General features: G+C 43.9%; 2 protein-coding genes across 3 annotated transcripts in view; one reads left to right on the forward strand and one right to left on the reverse strand.

The window, feature by feature from the left end:
- The window catches only part of SYN3 (synapsin III), a 216,224-nt gene that overhangs the window by 94,134 nt on the left and 102,608 nt on the right, over positions 1–19,482 (reverse strand). The gene's annotated exons all lie outside the window — the stretch shown is intronic.
- TIMP3 (TIMP metallopeptidase inhibitor 3) overlaps positions 2,109–19,482 on the forward strand; it is a 39,942-nt gene continuing 22,568 nt past the window's right edge. The window contains exon 1 of the mRNA XM_080393321.1: positions 2,109–2,532. Within this exon, the coding sequence (XP_080249447.1) occupies positions 2,409–2,532 (124 nt within the window). The 5' untranslated portion in view covers positions 2,109–2,408. The remainder of the gene's footprint in view (positions 2,533–19,482) is intronic.

Here is a 19,482-nt window from a genome sequence, read left to right on the forward strand (position 1 = left end):
CTTGTTAACCCTCAGAACATGCAGGACAGGTGTTATTATAGAAATGAAGAAACATACTCAGACGAGTTACTTGGCCAGAGCGAAGGGAGGTGGTGCTGGAGCTGTGATTATGATCTAGTTGTGTGTGGGCCAAACACTCTCTAACTTACACCAGTGTCAGGTTATGGAATAGCTCTACTTCTCCCAGATACACATCTGAGATGTTGATAGACCAGGTGTATCATGATGTTGGTGATACCAAACTTTTTACAACAACAAAGAAAAAATGAAAGTGCCAGACACACCTCATTTTTCTTCCGTGTTACTCTGCTGAGGTTGATGGAGTTGTTCTTTGTTGACACCCAGTGAGACTAAAACGACAGTCCAATCTGACAGATTCAACTTCATCTGTAGCACCTTTAGCAGAAAATCCAAGTACCTAAGGAGTTTTTTGCATAGGGTTTCTCATATTGCAATTTGGAGCCCAACAATCCAGACACTGACGTGTCTAAATTAAATGTCCTGTTTAATACTCTGCCTCATACGTACTTATGTGGCCCGTTAGCATCTCAACACCATCTGATTTTTTCAGTGTGTTCACTAATACACATTCCTGAGAAGCTCCCATCACTATTAATCCCCATTACACAGACTGGGATTTGAAGCACAGTGAGGCGAAGCTGTCACACAGGTTGTCTGTGTCACAGCAAGGGCAGGAACCTGCGTTTCCCACTATTAGCATTGTAACCTTGATCTCTACTAGCAACACCCATCTTGAAGCTTTTGTATTTGGATGCTCCAAATAAAAGCCTGTGTTTCCATAAGACTGGAGGTTTTAATTTTGTATGTACGGTATGATTAAAGAAAAGGTGTAGGCAGGCTGTGCTTCACCCAGATGGAACAGAATTGTAAATCTAAAGACTTAGCTGACTATTTAGAAATTTAGGACAGCTGGTCCCTGGCCTTTAATACCAGCGTAATTTATAACTAGACATGCTTAAGTCTTGTAAACCCTGTGGAAAGAACTCTGACATTATATACACTGGTTTGATACTGTGATTAATCACTCCTCAGTCGCCTTTGCAGGATAAGGCGGCCGTCTGTATTTTGCAGCTGGCAATCTCCTTCCTTACGGCCCCAGCTCTTCTGTAATATTTACATTTCTACAGCTGATAGAAATTGACAGCTCCAAAAGGGGATAAGGGAAAACAAAACAAACAGGACTTTTCTATAAATTCCACTAAAGCTGCTCTGCTAAAATATACTTTGAGATTAAATGTTGGGAGTGGCTGGGTAGATATGACACTGCTTTTTCCAGCATGGATTTAGCAGTTTATGACCTCTTTCTGACTGAAAGCCCTGGGAAGGGGAAGTGATGGGTGATGGTGGCAGGGTGACAGGAGAAGGAGTATTTGAGCAGGATTAAAAACCGCAGGACAAAATCCTGGTTTACAGTTCATCTAGGTCTTGCCCTTTTCCTCCATCCTCTTTTCACTGCCTATTGAAAGAGGAAAAGAAGCAACACACTGCACTCCTCCCGTGTTTTCTGATCCCTTTCTGAAAGCCCTTTAGAACACTATTTCACCTCCTCCAGTTTAAAATCAGCCTGCAGGCGGCCGAGATGGTTCCGAGGGGATGGGCCCCAGCTCTCCAAACCAACAAGAAGCCCCGCTCGTTTTCCCGGGCCCTTCTCGCTCCCCGAGGTGCGGAGCGGGGCGGCCGAGGGGAGGCAGGTCCTGGCTGGGGTGGCAGGGTGCTCCTCGGGGCCAGACCCCTCAGGGCACTGACGGCCGCGGGACGGTTACCCGCCCGATACCTCGGAGATGCAACTAGTTTTTAAGAGTTGTTGTTAAGAGCTGTTGTTAAGAGTTGCAGCCCCCCTCCGGCGGCGGGAGGGGAGGTACGCTGGGCTCTCGGCCTTCTCCTCAGGGCTGGCGGCTACCTGCGCCGCCGTCCGTCCGGCCGCCGCCCGCGCGCGGCGCTCCCCGCACCACTCCGTATAAGGCGCTGAAGCGGCGGCCCCGCCCCGGCCCGCTGGCCTCTCCCGCCGATGAGGTAATGCGGGGCTGCCATTGGCCGGGGGCGGCGGCGCCCCCGGAGCCGGAGAGGGCGCGATCGAGGCTATAACTCCGCGCACCGGCCCGCCGCGGCGCAGCGCAGCGCAGCTGTGCACCGGTCGGCGCCGCGCTGCACCTCACCTCCTGCCGCTGCGAGCCGCGGACCTGCCGTGCCTTCAGGCTTGCACCATCTCGCCGAGCGAAGGCTGCGTTACCGAGGCCAGCGAGAGAGAAAAAGAGAGAGGGGTAGTGCAAGGAGGCAGGCAGGCAGTCGCGGCGCACGGGCGGTTAGGAAGCGAGAATAAAGTCAGGCGGACAAAACAGCGTCTGCCCTCCTGCTCCGCAGAAGTGGGGAGGCACCTCGGGAGCAACATGACGGCGTGGCTGAGCTTCCTCGTCGTGTTCCTCTGCAGCTGGAGCCTGCGGGACTTGGTGGTGGAGGCTTGCACTTGCGTCCCCATACACCCGCAGGACGCTTTCTGCAACTCCGACATCGGTAAGTGCCGCGGGCAGGCGGCAGCCGCCCGGGGTGAGGCGGCCCCGCCGGGGCTGGGAGGGCCCCTGAGGGGCAGCGGCGGCTCCAGCCGCGGGGTGGTGGCACCTGCCCCGCTGCCGCGAAGCCCGTGTGTCTATAGAGGGTCACAGCGGGTCCAGAGGGGGTGCGGGCAGCGCTCGGTGGCACCACAAGGAAGCCTTCGTCCTACGAGTCGCCCGGTGAACACAGAGGTGGGCTGGCTTAACCCGGTGAGGGGTGCCCTGACCCTCCGAGGCCGCAGGTTGTGGCCCTGTAGCTGCCGCATGTGCCTGGGTTAGTCAGAGGAGAGGTGCGCGGTGGTGGGCACCAGCCTGCCCCTCCTGAGGGGCAGTGGGGAGCGAGGCGTGCTGCGGCAGCAGGCCGTCCCATGGCAGCCTCTCCAAGAAATAAATCAGTAAGAGTGGCTTGTTTCCTACAGCAAGACAAAAACACAATTGGAGGTGTGGGCAGCCAAAATTTCCTCTACAACCTGTTGACAAATACCATGAGGCAGGGTTAGGACAAGTTCTCTCAAGCCAGGGAACGACCCGTGGTGGTTGAGGTTGGGAGGTGCGGCGCACATAGGCTTGTGGTGCCATGCTGGTAACTTTAGGATGGGCTGGAGAAGCAGGTAACAAGTGTCCCCATGCTTTCCGCATGCTACTCTGTGATCTTTGCAGCTTAGGAAGTGTGCAAATGTGCATGTTTTTTGGAAGGTTGAAGCACTTGTATAGGATCTTGGCTGATGTTCTCTGCTATGGCTTTTAGCATCACCAGGGGTCTTCACTACACTAACTTTAGATAGGGGACAATGGGAACACCCACAGTCTCAGAGGAGGAGGTAATCGAGACTCTGGTCTCAAGTTCTTTGGTTTGTTTGTAGCCAAGGCTGGTTAACCAAGTACGGCTGCCGCTTGGTAAGCATCCTGTGGCAAAGTACATGAAATCAACTAGTGGTGTCGTTTGAGTTAATGCTGGACACGTGTCCCCATACAGTAATTACAGGCTGTCACTTAAGCAGTCTTGAGTGGACTGCATGAGTGAAGTCCTCTTGCACCTCCGTAGGTTGTCTTAGTAGCACAGTGTAAAAGGGGTTGGGGGACTTTGCACTGCTGGTACCCACATGGTACTGATTCCAAGTGGAGTCTGCAAAGAAATCCTCCTGGCAGCTGCTATGGAAGTCAAATAGAAAATAATTCTTACTGCAGCAGAGCACCCACCCATTGCTATGAACCCTGCAAGTGGCTCTCCCAAGTTAGCCAAGCTTACTAGCAAAAAAGCTCTCTCTTGCCTTTAACTCTTCTACAGAAGCTGCAGTTATGCCTGTTTATTCGTGTCTAGTTCATATAGTGTATCTGCTCTTGAATGCCAAAAAATAACATTACATGTTATAAGCGCTGGGAAGGTTGCAGTTTGCTTCAGTGACGATAGACTGGAAAATATTTATAAAATAGTTTTATAATGGGGAATTATTCCAGGAAACTGCAGTATTCAAAGTTTTTTGCCGTTTTCATATTTTGGATCAAGTGTGCCACCGAAGTGGCAGTTGCCAGGGAGAGTGTCCTTTTTGTGAAAGCGAGACTGGGAAACCGTTTTTCCACAGTTAGAGCTGATGACAGCATGTGGCCTTCATTAGCTGCATTTTGGGAGGAGGTCTACTTTCTTGCTCTGATTCTGTCATGTTATACTGGATTAAGGGTAGTTTTCAGTTTAATTCAACTTCGTAAAATGGTATTAAATAATTTTTTGTGATAAACACACACAGTGTATTTTTGCTAGATGCCTAAGTGACTAGAAGCATGGTGAACTAAGAAATTTCATGTAACAGTGCTCTTAAACTTCAGGGCAAAAAGTTTTTCTGTGTTCTGCTCTGATTTCTGACAGAGTTCAAAGTTGTCTTCTTCATCTCTACTTTCTCTCTTCTGGACTATTCATTATATCTCATGCCTTGGCTTTGCTATGAGACATAGTAGTTCAAAAAGTTGATGTCAGCGGGGCTGCCATGCCTTCAGATATCACGGCAATGCAAAGGAGAAGAGCAACTCATTCTAGCAGATTAATGCAAGTTTGGTTAAGACCACAGCTCTGTGTGACAGGTTGAAGCAAAAGTAAATCCTTAAATTTGCTGGAACTGTCTGGAAAATGTGATGTTTCTGCAGGCTGAGTTTAGTAAATGCTGTCATATTCTTCATGTGCTGAAAGGGCAAAAAACACACTAGAGCTTTCTGGCTCTGGAGGAGTTAATCATCTCCATGGAAACTGATGGCAGTGTACTAGTACAGTGTTTAGATAGACTAAACTACACGCTGGGTTATAAAACACATTGTGGAGAAGAAGGGGACTTGGCAGCAAGTTTTTATCCCTCTTGAAGCTCCTGACAAAATACCAGCTCAAAAGGGAGGAGTCAGTGCAATAAGGGCTGGAGCAAAAGAACTTTCTAAAATAGCTCCTAAAACAATACAAGAAATTAACTAGCTAGGTGGCAGCCTAAGAGAGGCTTTTGATCTTCAGAAGCACTGAATTCTGAAGGAGGGAGAAACTTAGTTTAGGAGTGTAATGCAAGCTTACTGTTGGTCTTTCATGCCTAGCCACTGAAGTCCTACTCTCAAGTTTATTCTCTTCTCCTTTAAACTGATATAGACATTTAATTTTTGATCTTCCTGTGACTCAGTTCTGATGCAGCCTCCCAACTCTGTGGCCACTAGAAGGTTTTAATCTCTGCAGAAACAGATGGTCAAATTAACCCATTGGAAAGGGCAGAATTTCAATATTTACATCCTTTGATAGAGCAGGTTGTGGTCTTCTAAAGGAAGCCTGGACTCCAACAACAACAGTTTTTTCTCTTTATTAAAAAAAGTTGGAGAGGGGGGAAGAGGAGCTACTGCCAGACTGGTCACAAGGGGTCTTTTCACTTCAGCCTGAGTGTTACAGCATGATGAATAGAGCAGAAACGAAGAGGTGTGTCTCATCTGGCCTTCTGAGGTCAATCAATAATAAAATTGCTGTTTTAACTCTTGGCTTGCTTGCTTTAACTGGACAGATAAGTGCCAGAACAGGCAGTACAATAATAAGACAAACAGCAACTGCTATGACTTACCATCTGAACTTTGCTTCCTCCACTCCTGCCCCCTGCCTACGACCCCTTCCAGATGTGACTATTTTTCTTTTGTTTGAATTAAGAGACCTTTTGAAAGAACAGACACCAGGCATGCTTTGTTCCCTTGTGACAAAGTTGTGACATTTCCAGCTGGACATAGCTGACATGAAAAGGGCTTGTTTGTCCTTTTTTTGCAGGAGCAGCAGGAATTTTTGAGCCTGGTTGCTGAATGTTGCATTCACAGGTTTGGAAAAACACCTTCTGCCTCACCTCTGCTTCACCCCCCCCCAAAAAAAAAAAATAATCTCAGGCTGGATTTTGACAAACCAGTCTGCAAGCGATAAAGGAAGTACTTTGTCCACTCCACACCTATCTCACTTTCATGTCATGCATATACTTCAGAAAAGAGCTATGGCACTGCTGGGTGTCTCTTGCCTGAATTCAAAGGAGCTCAAAATAACATTCCTTCATATAGTTTGTGTTGGGGGAAGAAATATCTGTTTCAGCAAGGGTGCCGGTGGATAGCGCCCCTCTCCATTCGAAATAACCTCCCTCTCAGTAAGCTGGAGTTGGCAAGCTTTGGGGAAGTGAAAGTAAGCTCTTAAGAGTCCCTTGGTGCTAAGGAAGCCATTCATTCCTCCATCCTGCCATACCCATAGCACTGAGTTCACAGCACCCACAGTGGCGAGCCTCCTTTGAACTGAGTGTGATCTGAGAAGAGCAAGAAACAGCAGAGGAGGAGGAAGCTCATGAAGTTGTTTGGCCCAGTCTAAGCACCTAATTGAAAACCTGCCCTTTTCCATTCACGAGTTTTCTTTACACCTTCTTACTAATAAGCTAAAAGAGATATGCAGAACAACTTGATCATACATGAGGTTTTGAACATGCATTATTTGCCTTGACATGGACTGCAGTGAGGTCACACATGCTGTCTTATCCTTACAAGTAAGGTGTGCCATATTAACTTAAAAGTTAAAATAAACCAGCTCCAATCAATTATTATGCCAATCTTTTGAGTTGAAATGAATTTAAAACAAATTTTTGGGTAGATGTCATGATAATGGTTGCAAAAGAGTTATATCCACTTTGAAATTTGACTTTTGTTGGGGAAGTAACAATGTAGTTTCATTTTTAGACTGGACTTCCCTTCGAGGCATTTTAGAAACGGGAAATCTGAGAAGCGTCCTGTAAAGCTTTAAAAAAAAGAAAAAAAAATACTGTGAATTCCAGTTTACATGGGAAGAAATTGATATTTGTTTAACTTTCATGGGATTCCAGTATCCATAGTATAAACTGGTGAAAGAAGGTGTTCCTTGTGCCTTGTCATGTTTTCTGACAGAAAGATGGCCATCTAAACTATGTTGTCCTGTTTAATAGAAGTGGAAATAGAAGATGCTTATTTTTTTTTGTTGATTATTTGCAATTAAAGTCCATAGCAGAGCAGAGAGATCCCTTTAGTGGGATCTGGAGTTTGTCACTTCTCCAAATCTAGGTATTTGAAAAAAAATGTGGTGGAAATTACTGTTTGGGAGATGTAGTGCAGAATGTTAAGGCTCCTTTGGTGTCTTGTTACTATTGCATATGCTTACTCCAGCTTTCTTGCAGGAAGGAACTCCAGCAACACCTCTGAGCCAGCTGTTCTAACGTTGAGCCTCTTTCATTCTTATTTTCACTGATTTCCCACCTATTCTTGAGAGCTTGCCACCTGCCAACTGCTCCTCTAATATTTCTGGGAAGAAGTGGGCTGGTGGGCACATAGTTATGTACAGCCATATGCATTTTCTAGCTTACCAAAGGTTGTCATCTGGGGTTGGGAAGGGCCTGCTTTGTTCATGTGTGTTTTTTAGGATGAGCAGATTTGATTGTTTGACCATAGAAGTGGCAAAAGGTGACACATTCGTTTTCAGCTTCAGCAGTGGACATCACATTTTCTAAAACACTTAACTATGGTTAGTCCTGACCTTTCAGAGTCTCTTAGATATGTCAACTGGGTTGGCACCTGATGAAGTGGATCTCTGTACTCATGCATAATCTCACTGACAGTCATGGGTGGGACCAAGAATCTTTAGTAGGAGCACTCAGTGAGTCAACTTGGCCTTAACTGGATGTTAAAGCTGTTAAGATGAAAACTTAGTTTTTCTGATGTAACAGTGTTGTCTGAGGTCATATTTCTTCTTCCTCACAGCTTCAACACCACCTGGTGCTCTTATGTAGCCCAACCAAGCATGCATTACTGAAGAAAGGAGCCTGTTTGGTCTGGGCAGGAGGTCTTGTCATTAAATGAAACTTCCACCAGATGCTCTCTGGAAGTTCATAAGAGCTGAGAGGACAGCTTGGTTTGAGTTAGCAGGCAGGGCCAGGCATGTGCTTGCCAGCTCTGAACTATGCTAACCTGAGGGACTAATTTCAGTCCTAATAATGTCTGCAGTGCATGTGGTTGAGCTTCCTTTTGAATTATGAGATATTTTTTTTTTTTTTTTCATCGGCTCAAGATAAAGAAGCTTTTGCTCTGATGTGCTGCTTATTGCTCTGGAATTCCAGGGTATGATTCTGTCTTTCACATGATGTTATACATTGGTAGCAACTTAAATTACACTGGTGAAATGATAGTTCTGTAAAAGATGAGAGGAAAATTGGACCTTCAGGCGCCAATTAATTAACCAAATGCAGAGTTCATTGAACTTAAAGGCCTACTGTGGCTCATCTAAACCTCTGAAGAACCTCCATATGTGACACTTGAAATTCTACTGGTGTAACTTTATTGGACTGTTACTGTTCTTTAAGCTAACCTACACCTTACATAGACTTCTCTGAGACAAGGTTGATCAGAGCAGCTGACTACGTTTGGAAATGTTGCAAGACTGTCTTAAGTCTTCCTCAGCTTAGTGGCACTGAACACTTGTTGCAAATAGCAGAACTGAAGGTCAACCTCTGGTAAGCCTCAGGGCACGAAGGAGGGAGGCACGCTGCTGGGGCTTTATTAAAACCCAGAGCTCTTCTTCTAGAGTAGATACCTGAAAGAGCACGCCACAACTATCAGTGCTCTGCCCACCAGTGACTCTGCTGCTAACATTATTTGCCCATAGTGGGCAAAGTCCTTGTTTAAAACTAGGGCTAAACTGAATTTGCTTTGGAATAACTTGAGAAAAGGATGTTAACTAGTGAATTTCAAGTTTCTGCTATTTGAAAGTATTAGGCTGGTGCTGGACCTGAGGTAGATGACACTGAGATGGATTAAATGGATTTACACCCTCTTATACTAGATCTAAAATCTGGCCCAGTTATCAATATGGAAAGGAAATACTAGACCAGCCTCATAATTTGTGTAAAGCAGGTGCAGTGGTGGTATTTCACCATCTTGTATCAGAATTGGATTTGACTTCATGGTTTCAGGTTTCGAAGAGGAATGTTACAAACACTAGAGAGCTTAAAACTGTTGTTAAAAAAAGTTCATCTTCTACTGTTATGTGAAGTAGTTACCTTGAGTGACCAGAGTGAAGATTTAGTGGTTTAACCTACAGTGTCTAATAACATAAAAATGCAAGTAGTTTTACACAACCCTGATTATTTTATTTATTCAATGTTGCTGGCAGCTAGAAAAGATTCTGGGAGTCTTTTGGAAACAAGATAGAAGTCTCTTGAGTTGCATGCTGGTAAAATAAATGTTGACTATGAATAGTCCAGATTCCTGGTAGTGTTTATATAAGACCTTTCCAAAGGGCAATTTCAGCCCTTAGAAACAGTATATGGGCAATAAAACTCAAGATAAACAGCAGACACACACATATGCAAAAAATAACATCAGATCTCATCAAATATCAGCTTTGGTTTGCCTGAGATGCAAAATCTCAGGATTCTGGCTTCCTGGATTATATTAGGAAGAAGGAGATGATTTTGGGTGTCTCTCCTGGGGCTGAAATGTGCCAGGAACCAGCAGAGAGCAGTGCTTGCAGAGAATGTCAGGGAGGCCATTGTCGACTGGGGGATAAGGTCTTGGATTGTGCTACCGGGAAACTAATAATCTGTGTCAGTGGGCTCTGAAAACTTCTGTCTTTGTAACAGGTGGGGGAAGAGGATGATCACACAGCAATAGGCTCAATAGGAAACTTGTAATGGGAGAAATTATTTAGGAGCTTTAGGAACGGTAAAGGCCCTTCAAAGGCTAGTTTTGGAGTATAAGGAAGAGAGGAGGATTACTGGAGAAAGGGAGATTCTGTATGGAAGCACTGATGAAGAAATAGATACAGGCTGGTAAAGCTAAGAAGAATCATTAGCTGTGACATGTGATAGGCCACCCAATCTGAAACTGGGGCATGCCTAAGGTGGATCAAATCTGTCCAGGAAAGTGAATAGGTACTGTGGTTTCAGGGAACACATAAGTAGGTGAACCCATGTAAACCAATCGATGCTCTACTGATTGGTCTCTAGCAGCCTGTAGCATGTTCATTTCTGACTGGCAATCAAAGCTTAGACTTTGAAAAAGCCTGACTGGGTGGACTGGCCATGGACAGAGCGCACATGCTTTACTCTATCTGGACTCCAGCCAAGCTGTTGCCTTCCTCCATTCAGATGAATGCAAAGTTCTTTCAAATAGCCCTTCAAGAAGTGCAAGTTGCATAGGTGTGTGTGCAGGGCTTGGGCTCCTTTTGTTTTTGCCAATTGAGTTATAAGGAAAATACAGCTTAGCTGGAAAGTGATACAGATCACACAGCAGAAGCGAATGAAATTAAGGCAGATGTAACATTGTCTAAAGGTACTTTTGATATACGTGATGTAGTAACCTGACCAAATACAGTCAGGAGATAAAAGGAGAACATACAAATGGCAGAGCCATCATTGTTCAACACATTTGTTACTGATTCTGGACAAAAATACACATTCCAGTCAAAAATCCACAGTCTTCCTTAGTTACCCATCTGTTGTTAGTGTCAGAGCTGTAATCCTTATGGCTCTTAAGAGCTTAGAACTAGTTTATTGGGGAGATAAAGAAAGGTGTGTGTGAAAGAGCCCAAGGATGAAAAAGGGACCCCATGGGCTCTTCCCTTCTTAATTCCTTGACTTTGACATGAAAAGGCCCAGGTTTCTGCTGGCCTGCATGATCATTGATGCTTCAGCAAAGCAGATATAAATTGCCCAATGGTTGCACAGGTGGTAATGGCTACATCAGGTGCAACAGCATGAAAGTAACACATTATTACTTCTTGCTCCCTGGTGGTTCATTTAAAAAAAAAAAAACAAAAACCCCACAACAGCACATAGGAAACAGGAGTACTTCTGTTCCACAGGGCCATGTTCAAAATGACCCAAGCTCCTGCTGGCCTAGGCTGAAGGACATGAATTTTAACTCCCTCATGCTGTATTGTAATTACAGTATGGGGACTGCAACATCTGTTTCCTTTTCTCCATGTTTCCCTCACCATTGGGTGTTATTGCAGTGTAGCCTGCAGGGAGGCCTGCTGGCGTTGTGTTAGTCTGTTAATTTTCTGTAGAAGAGCGCTGGAGCATTTGTTCAGACAACAAGTTCAGTCTCTCATGCTCAGTGAATACATGAACAAACAAAGATCTTGCTCCTCTGATGTTTAATCAGCCCTCAAATTTCTTGGATCAGCTGTAAATTCTCCCGCTAGCGAGCAGGTTTTGGTGTTGGTCTCCAAACAGTTAAAACATAAGGGGAAAAATGTGCTTGCTTGTACTAAGACAGGAAAACCACAGAATGGAAAACTTCCACTTGACTTTGAAAGACAGGAAATAGCTGGTGTTGGACAGGCAACAGGTAGAGGAGAGAGCCAGAAGATATCTGTAGAAAACCAGCTATTCCCCAGACACTTCTACTTCAGCTCCACATTCTTTTGGGGAAAGGAGTTGCAGGCTGGCCCCACTGATCAAGCCCTTTATATGCTTTCCAACTACCCACCCCAGTTTCCTACTTCCTGCCTCTTCTGACACTGCTATAAATATCCTGCCCGCCTTTCATAGGTCTAGAGAAATGCACGTTGCAGATCAAAGGCGATTGAGGTGACAGTATGAAACGGCCTTTAGACCAGCTCTTGCGAAGTGCATAGTTGCTGGGTCCTCAGCTTTAACTTGTGAAGCGTGACATTGCTGGGTACCCTGCTTTAAATTTCCCTGGGAAAATGGAGGGAGTCCTTTAAGAATGAAAAGTCTCCCTGTTTCTCATACTTGCCTCTGGACTAGGATTCCTGGGCCTGTTTCTAAGTAAACCGTTTTGTCCAATAAATAATATTCTACATATAGCATAGAGCTAAGAGCTGAACATTTTTTGTTATTTGGGAGAAGGTAGGGTAGGGAAAAGAGGTCTAAGAAGGAACAGGAGACAGTAGTTGAGAGACCACACTGCATGAAAAAGTATAGCACTTGGCAATAATGAATACCTTAAATGCATTGCAAAGTGACCCCTGGGGCACTTAAGTAACTGTCATGTACAGTACTTCAATAGTCACAAAATATAGGGCCCTCCCTTAGCATCCCGCAGGGCAAAAATCACAAACCCAAAGAAGCGTGGGAAGACAAGAGCAGCAGTTCCTGTGGAAGAGCCTCAGTAATGCAAAGGATTGTGCTGGGTGTGGGGCAGGATGAGTTCTTAAGCCCTTTGTTTTAATTCTCTAGATATGAAGAGCAGCACCTGTCCCTTTTTTCTTTTTTGCTTTTTTTCTCTCTTCTTTTCTTTCTTTTTACCAAGGGGGTGGGGGATTAAGGATTTAGTTGGTTATATCCTTAGAGGATCAAGATAAAAAGAAGACTTCAATAAGTCTGTTTCCATCTTCTCTACAGACAGTATATTTTCAATAGAATTAAGTAGCTGGCCTGTGTCCCACCCTGTGTAAGTTTGCAGCTTTACAGAGAAGCACGGAAATAGAGGATTCTACAGAGAAGTGCAGAAACAGAGGATTCTACAGTGTCAGACAGAACTCCTAGGTGGCATTTTAAGAGACCCCAGATTGTCACTGGAAGGTTTTAATGGAATACTCTCCATTCAGAGAGACACTCAACTAGACCTGGTGGCAAATAGCTGACGACTCTTATCAGTATGTTGCCTTTAACACTTTTACTTTGGAACAAGCACCCTGCTGCAGAACCTGTGATAGTGAGTCATGTGCATCATCCAGCTAGGCTGGAATTCTGATGCTGATAAAATATACCTCCCAGAAGCCTGATGTAGGATAGTTTGACTTTCCCAAAGCCCCCTTCTATGGCTGTCATCCTAATTACTTGTAGTTAGAGACTGATTCAAACTCTTCAGTTTTAAGTTCCTTCCAAAACTCTTTAAATGCATTTGTTACTTTTAACTCTGGAGTCTCCTTCCAAAACTCTTTTTGCATTCATTTGTTACTTTTAACTCTGGAGTCTATTTTTCTTAACAGTATGAATGTCTAATCTACCTCCCACATGCATTCTAAATCGCAGCTATCTCATGAGTTTCCCAGTGTATTCTGGTTTGCTATTTTTCTGTTTGACTGGGAGGCCAGCAGGATGGGATTAGTGTATTTCGTCATATTTTGTTCTGAGAATTCTACTGATGCCAAATAATTATGGGACTATAAAGCTAGAACGAATAAATCCTTGTGTTACAGAGCCCTACATCCCTCTGTGTCATTTGATTTAGCAGGGGCCTAGTGGAGTAGCACTGCCAGCTTTATCCCAAGACATGTCCCTTCCAACAGACTGACACTTCTGAAAAAAACAGCAAGCAAAGTGGGAAGCAGGTCCTTACTGGCCTTCATTCCAAAGACATATTTAGATTTGTTGAAATAGTGTAGATTGAAAGAAGCAGACAGCACCTGCGTATTTGGCTGGATGGGAAACAAAGCTTTCACTAGTACCGGAAAGTTTTCAAGCCAATAGGTTCCTTCCTGTTAGTACAAGATCACTGAACGCCCTTCTGTCATACCGATTTCCTCCAATACTAATGGCTGTTGGAAGAGGTAGGGTAAAGGAAAGCAGTGCATCTTTTTTTCCCTCCCCTCTCAGAAACTGTTTTCCTGTTTGTCTTTTATACAGCATGGCAGCTTGAGCCATTGACGTAAATTTTGTTCTTTGTGCTGTTCAAAGCTCCCTTCTGAATTTGACAACATTTGCCTACACACATCCTGACTAGGCTGCCTTTTTGACAGAAGGACAGGAGAGCGAACAGAAAAGGATCCTAGGGTGATAATTATCTTGGCACACCTTGCGGGGTGGGGGTTTCACATTTTTCTGCAGGTTCTGTGTTTGTTCATGAAGCCATCGTAAGGTCAGCACATGGCAGTGTTCCTTCCAGAATGTATTCCTCAAGGTATATGCGGACCAACAAGGAAAGACCAACTGAAGTTGTTATTGATAATATGATTGTATTGGTGCTTTGAGGCAACACCACCAGCTTACACCATTGACAAACATAGAAAAGTAAGGTTTTGTTCCAAAAAGTAGTCAGAGTCCTGAATGCGAGGGATGGGATTCAGAGGGTATTGTAAGAGGAGCTGCTTAGCCCACTTGGACTTCCTTCTCTGATGAAATCCATCAGAGCTCACAGCAGTTGTGCTAACTTGGACAGTTAGAACCGAAAAAGCTGATGCATGTTGTTTCCCCATTGAATTTTGGACTATATCTCCTTATTCTATTTTTTTCTCATGCAAGTATCTCTACTAGAGTTGCTGCAACAGCTGTATTGTCATAAACATACTGAAATTTGGTACGTGGACAACCAGTGTATGCTGGAATCAACAGAGATATAATGGTTAAAATAATAATAAAAGATAAGTTTTGTTTCTTTATTTCCAGAGTAATTTACCTTGGCAAAGACCAAGCACTGAATGGAACTATACACTCATGAGCTAGCTACGTGTTTGCCTGCCAATTTAGCAATAGCAAGACCAAGCAGGATCTGTGTTCCCTTCACTTGGGAAAGGAAAACTACGTTTTAGTGAGATTTACTATAATGATACTGGTTTCAGGCCCGTTTTGGTTTTAGAATATATTGGCAGCAAAGCTACAGCTGACAGGACCAGGCAATGCCAGTCTGCTTTCTGTAGAAGCAGTAATGTTTCAACTATGCAAGGCTGTATTTCTTCCCTGCCCTGTTTGGAAGGTGGCAGGGGAATCCTCACTTGTCTTGGTGTCTTTGAACCAAAATCCCTTACCAGAAAATGTTACTGCAAACTGTGGCAATAAGAATGTGATCTGTGGCTGTTTTGCATAGTTGGATAATTTGTTGGTTTTGTTTTTAAGCCAACTTGTGACTCTCAGGCTAGCACTGTGCCAAACTTTATTAATAGCAGTTCTTGTAATTTTTAAGGTTTTATCTTTTCATCATTATTCATAAATGCTCATTTCTGGATTTGCTATCAGGTACTTGCATTTCCTCAGTTTCCTTGCTAGTGGAAGGAAACAGTGTGCACCAATAGCCTGGTTTTGTTAACTGAGTTTCTGTTTATCCTACAGAATATTAGAAGTGGATGTGAAACTATACAGTGATAAACCACACCTCTGATTTTTCTCAGGGGAAAAAAAAACCCGGTATAACTATTCTTAGCTGGTATATTAAGTGTGAAATTAAGCAGTTCCAAGGGGATGAACAACTGCTATTCAGAGGGAGTGCCTTTGTGCTTCTGTCTTCTCTCCTCAGAGCTACAACAGTTCAGTGTTCTTGACTCAAGAGTGTTTCCCTTGGGGTAGTGGAAAATCAGAGCCGAGCAAGGCTGCAAAAAATCCAGGCTTAGACGTGTGCCTCGTGTGCGTGTGTGTACATCTTGCAGTTCAGTGATGACCCTGGTGACTTCTTGAACTTTTAATGACAATGCAGCTGCCTGTTCGTGGTGCTAATTAACCCAAAAGCTGATTCCTCCCTCCCCTTCGTTATCCATTCTGTGAATGAGATGTGAAAACAAGAAGACGACTTTTCCCGTGCCCTTAGGGCAGTCTGAGCCTGGCAGCAGTGACCCTGCTGGAGTAGAACTGAAAGAGCTGCTGCGCAATGGCCCATACTCCTTTTAATGGGTTATTAAAATTCCACCTTCTCCCCTTCCCTCCAGTCCTGTTACAGTTTGGAGCAATGGCACTTAAGGGAAAACAGCTGCAGGAATAACTTTCCTCCTTTTGGAAAGGCAGAGACAGCTGTTCAGTTTGTAAGTCTAGGAATTCCACCACTACTTACTGAGGGCCTGATCCCACTCCAGTTAAAATCAGTGGAAAGATTCCCACTGGGTTCAGCAGGCAGTTGAAGGAAGTAGCTTCAGGAAACAGCCTGCAATCAGACAATACTGCTTCAAAATGTTGGAAACTGCTAGAAAGGAAAAAGAGAGTAGGAAGGCATTTGTCACAGAGCTGACTTGCTGACTTGCCTGCAGTCTCAAAGTACAAGCACTCAGCAAGCCAATGTTTTACTTGAGCAGGTTAAATTAGTGTGTTTGTGGTATCCTAAGTCACTTTTTAACTAGTATGTCTATGTTCATTTAGAGTCTGCAGTGTTGACAGACTTTTACTAGCACAGTGAACTAAATGACTGATCTCTGATGTTGAATGCTTATTTTAGTTTAGATGTTCTTTGCGATCATAGGGGATAATGGCTTACTTTTTGAAATTATGCCAGTTCTCAGCACCTGCGGCTCTCACTGGTATGAATTTACTTGCTGCTTCTGAAAAATGAGGGAAAAAATGGAATTTAGTCTTGCTTCTGTCATTAGAGCTTGTGTTGTCACCTCTGATTTATACAGTGAAAGAGGAGTCTAGAAATTTGCGGGAGAGGGTTGTAATTTCTGTCCCATAGAGAATTTTGAAATGGTGGAAATTCACTCAATCTGAAATGCGAGGGAAAATGAAAATACCAGAGTCTTCAGCATGGAATTTGCTGGGAAAAGTGATTCTGATGCATCTGAGTCAAATGTTTTGAAGGGTTAATTCAAAATGCCCATTTTGAACAAAGGTGTCATTTCACCTCAACTTTTAGACTTGAAGTGCAGTTGAAGAGAAATGCTGACCGAGGATGAAAATAGGTCTCACTTTTTCTGAGAAGAAAAAAAATATAATTTTGCTGAAGTTGATGGTTTCCTTAGAAATTTGTGACTTAAGTAAAACCACATTTCTTGACAGGAAAAAAAGCATTTCCAGAAATATTTCTACTAGTCCTATCTCTGATGGTTTAACAGTAACAGCCTCCCCTTCTAGAAGTGTTGATTTTGATCACATTACACACTGCCTTCCTCCCAAGCTGGTAGAGATTCCAGTTCATTTGTCCTCTGGGGTTTATAGTTAGCTTTTTCTGAATGCTAAGCATTCCCTTTAAAACACAAATCTACACACCCTTCGCTTGCTTCAGTCCTTGGCAATGGGTGGTTCTTGGGTTTGCTGCATTAATCAACAAACAAGTTTGTGGCTATGCTGCTGCCAGTGGACTGAGACAAGGTTATTTCCCCTTGCGTTTCTGTTTGTTCCCTCCCTGTCAATGTTTAAACATGCTTACACCTGTGTTCCAGGTGTGAGCTGAACTGGAGCCCTGAAAAGCTGGCTCTTGGGAGGATGGTTCATTACTTTGCCAAAATAGTCCTGTTACAGCAGTGTCGCAGGAGACCTAGACAGGCAGGAAGCAGTCAGGCTCGATGTATAGCCTGGAAGTGATTACCCTTATCTGCAAACGTTCAGCAGTGCAGTGTCCACAGAACTTCTGCCTCCCAAACAGTTAATGGGCCTTAGAGCATTCAGCAATAGCAATCACTGTGCCAGGGCAGCTGTGAAATGACTATCCACCCATATCTTGTGACCTTTTGGTTTTTCGCTAAAAGGTTACAAGGAGACCTAAGAAGCAGTATTAGAATGCAGGCTTACCTCCCCCAAACTGGAAGTTTTATGAAAGTTTTTGGAAAGAATACTTTACAAAGCTCACAAACTCTAGTAGCACAGGTGAGCTGACTGACTGGTAGGTTCACCTGAAGTAAATATCCATCAGATTCATCTGGTCCAACTTGAGAATTTCCATATAAAACCCACCAATTAGCGATACTGACTAGGAGTAAACCCGTATGGGTTAGTCTTGGATTTGTATAAATATCTGTTGTGCAAAAGAAAAAAAGTCAGCAGTTGGTGGTTGACAGATACTGTTAACTATTCAGTATGTTCCCTGTGCTTGCAGTAGCTAAGAGTCATATGTCATTAATATTTCATTGGGAGCACCAGGATGCATATGGGCATCCAAGTAATGGACACAATTTCTGGAAATCTATTCTGATTGTGGCATATTGGGCTGCTCATGAACATGAGATGTTGATGAAAATTTTGTATGAGGCAAGTTTGGGTGACAAAAGAACAAGATGGTTAAATGGTTTCTCTTTCTGCTCCGTTTCTATGGGACAACTTTGGCCAGTCTGTCCATAGGACAGTAAGGGAGTTTCTAAGAAAATTGAAGAACAAAGGTAACTGGCTAGTGTCTGCCTACCCTTTCTTCTGTCAATGCTCTGTGTCATTGCACAGGGAAAATCCTGTGTCTTCAGAGCCAGAGGATGTACAGTGTGCAGTATTTATGTTACTCATGTAAAGAGTTGTTGCTTATAGATATTCTTAAACTTCTAGGTCTTCTTGTTACATCTTTCATGCATGTCTCATATCACACTCTTTTTTTTTTTCTTTTTTTTTTTTTTTTTTGCGTTACTCCTATGAAAAATCAACACTGAGTTCTTCTGGCCTTCGATATCCCTTTGCAAGTCCAAAATGAAGGATGATGTGTTGGAACACAATTAGGACAGGCACTACATGGGATCCTGGAAAGTTCTAGATAGGTGGGCAAATTGGTCAGTATGAGGTTTGCCCTGATACTCTTCTGACACTGACCTGCAGTCTGAGTGGGAATTGTGGTCCATGAGGTTGAATTGGGACTCAGGGAGGTTTTCCACTTACTTTAATGGACACTGAACCAGAATTCAATGCCCAAGTCATGGTGCTCAGACTCCAGGTAAAATTCTTTACGTAGCTGAGCTCAGCTACATAGTATAAATGACTGTGGTTACAAAATAGAAATTAATAAAATGGGCAATTAGTAAATTCCTTAAGCATTATGGTAAACCAGAACTGTGTCATGGACGTGTCCAGTGCATGTGGACAGTCTGCAGAGGCTGTCAGCTTCTGAATTATAATGGCTCAAGAATGGTGGGCAAAGGTACTGGCTTCTCACAGGAGAAATTGTTTGAATGCAGGTTTAATTCCAGGGTCTGGCAGGCCTAATGCTGGGTCCTGTCAGGTCCAGTGCAAATAGGAACAGCAGAGCAGCACATATAGGCCTGACCTGGATAAATATACCTCCTTGGCATGGACAGCTGCTTAGCTTATCAGTTTAATGCAAGTTTTCTAATGCAGGAAGGAATTTGTAGGCCCACCCAGTACCCTTGAAATCTATACATGTTCCCAAACAGTTCTTCCTCTCTAGTTCCTACGTGCAAAATCGAGTGTAAACCATGTGATCAGTGGAGTGCAGCCTCTTCATAAAGTGCTGGCACCCGTCCCAGCTGGGCAAGGTGCTGAAGCAAAGGCAATCCTCTGAAGTTGCTGAGGCAGGGAGTGTCCAGGGCTGTGGCTTTTGATACTCCCTGTTTTGAAAGGTTTACATGGGTTGTCAGAGCTGCCCTATTTCTAATGTGCAGAAGAAAACTGCTTTCAGATGTTCTTTTTAGCAGGACTCTCCTTCCTCCTCTTCCTCCTCTTGTTGGACAGTTTGGATGTGAGCTCTCAGTATGTTCACGGGTTGCACTGTGGGTTAAGGAAGGCTAATAAATTAGCAGATTTGGCTGAAGAATTTTCTGTTGCCTCCTTGAAAAATACAGTGATGAATTTATTACACTTGTTAACTCTGAATA

This window comes from Falco punctatus (genome assembly GCF_963210335.1).
Source record: "Falco punctatus genome assembly, chromosome: 6".
NCBI lineage: Eukaryota > Metazoa > Chordata > Aves > Falconiformes > Falconidae > Falco > Falco punctatus.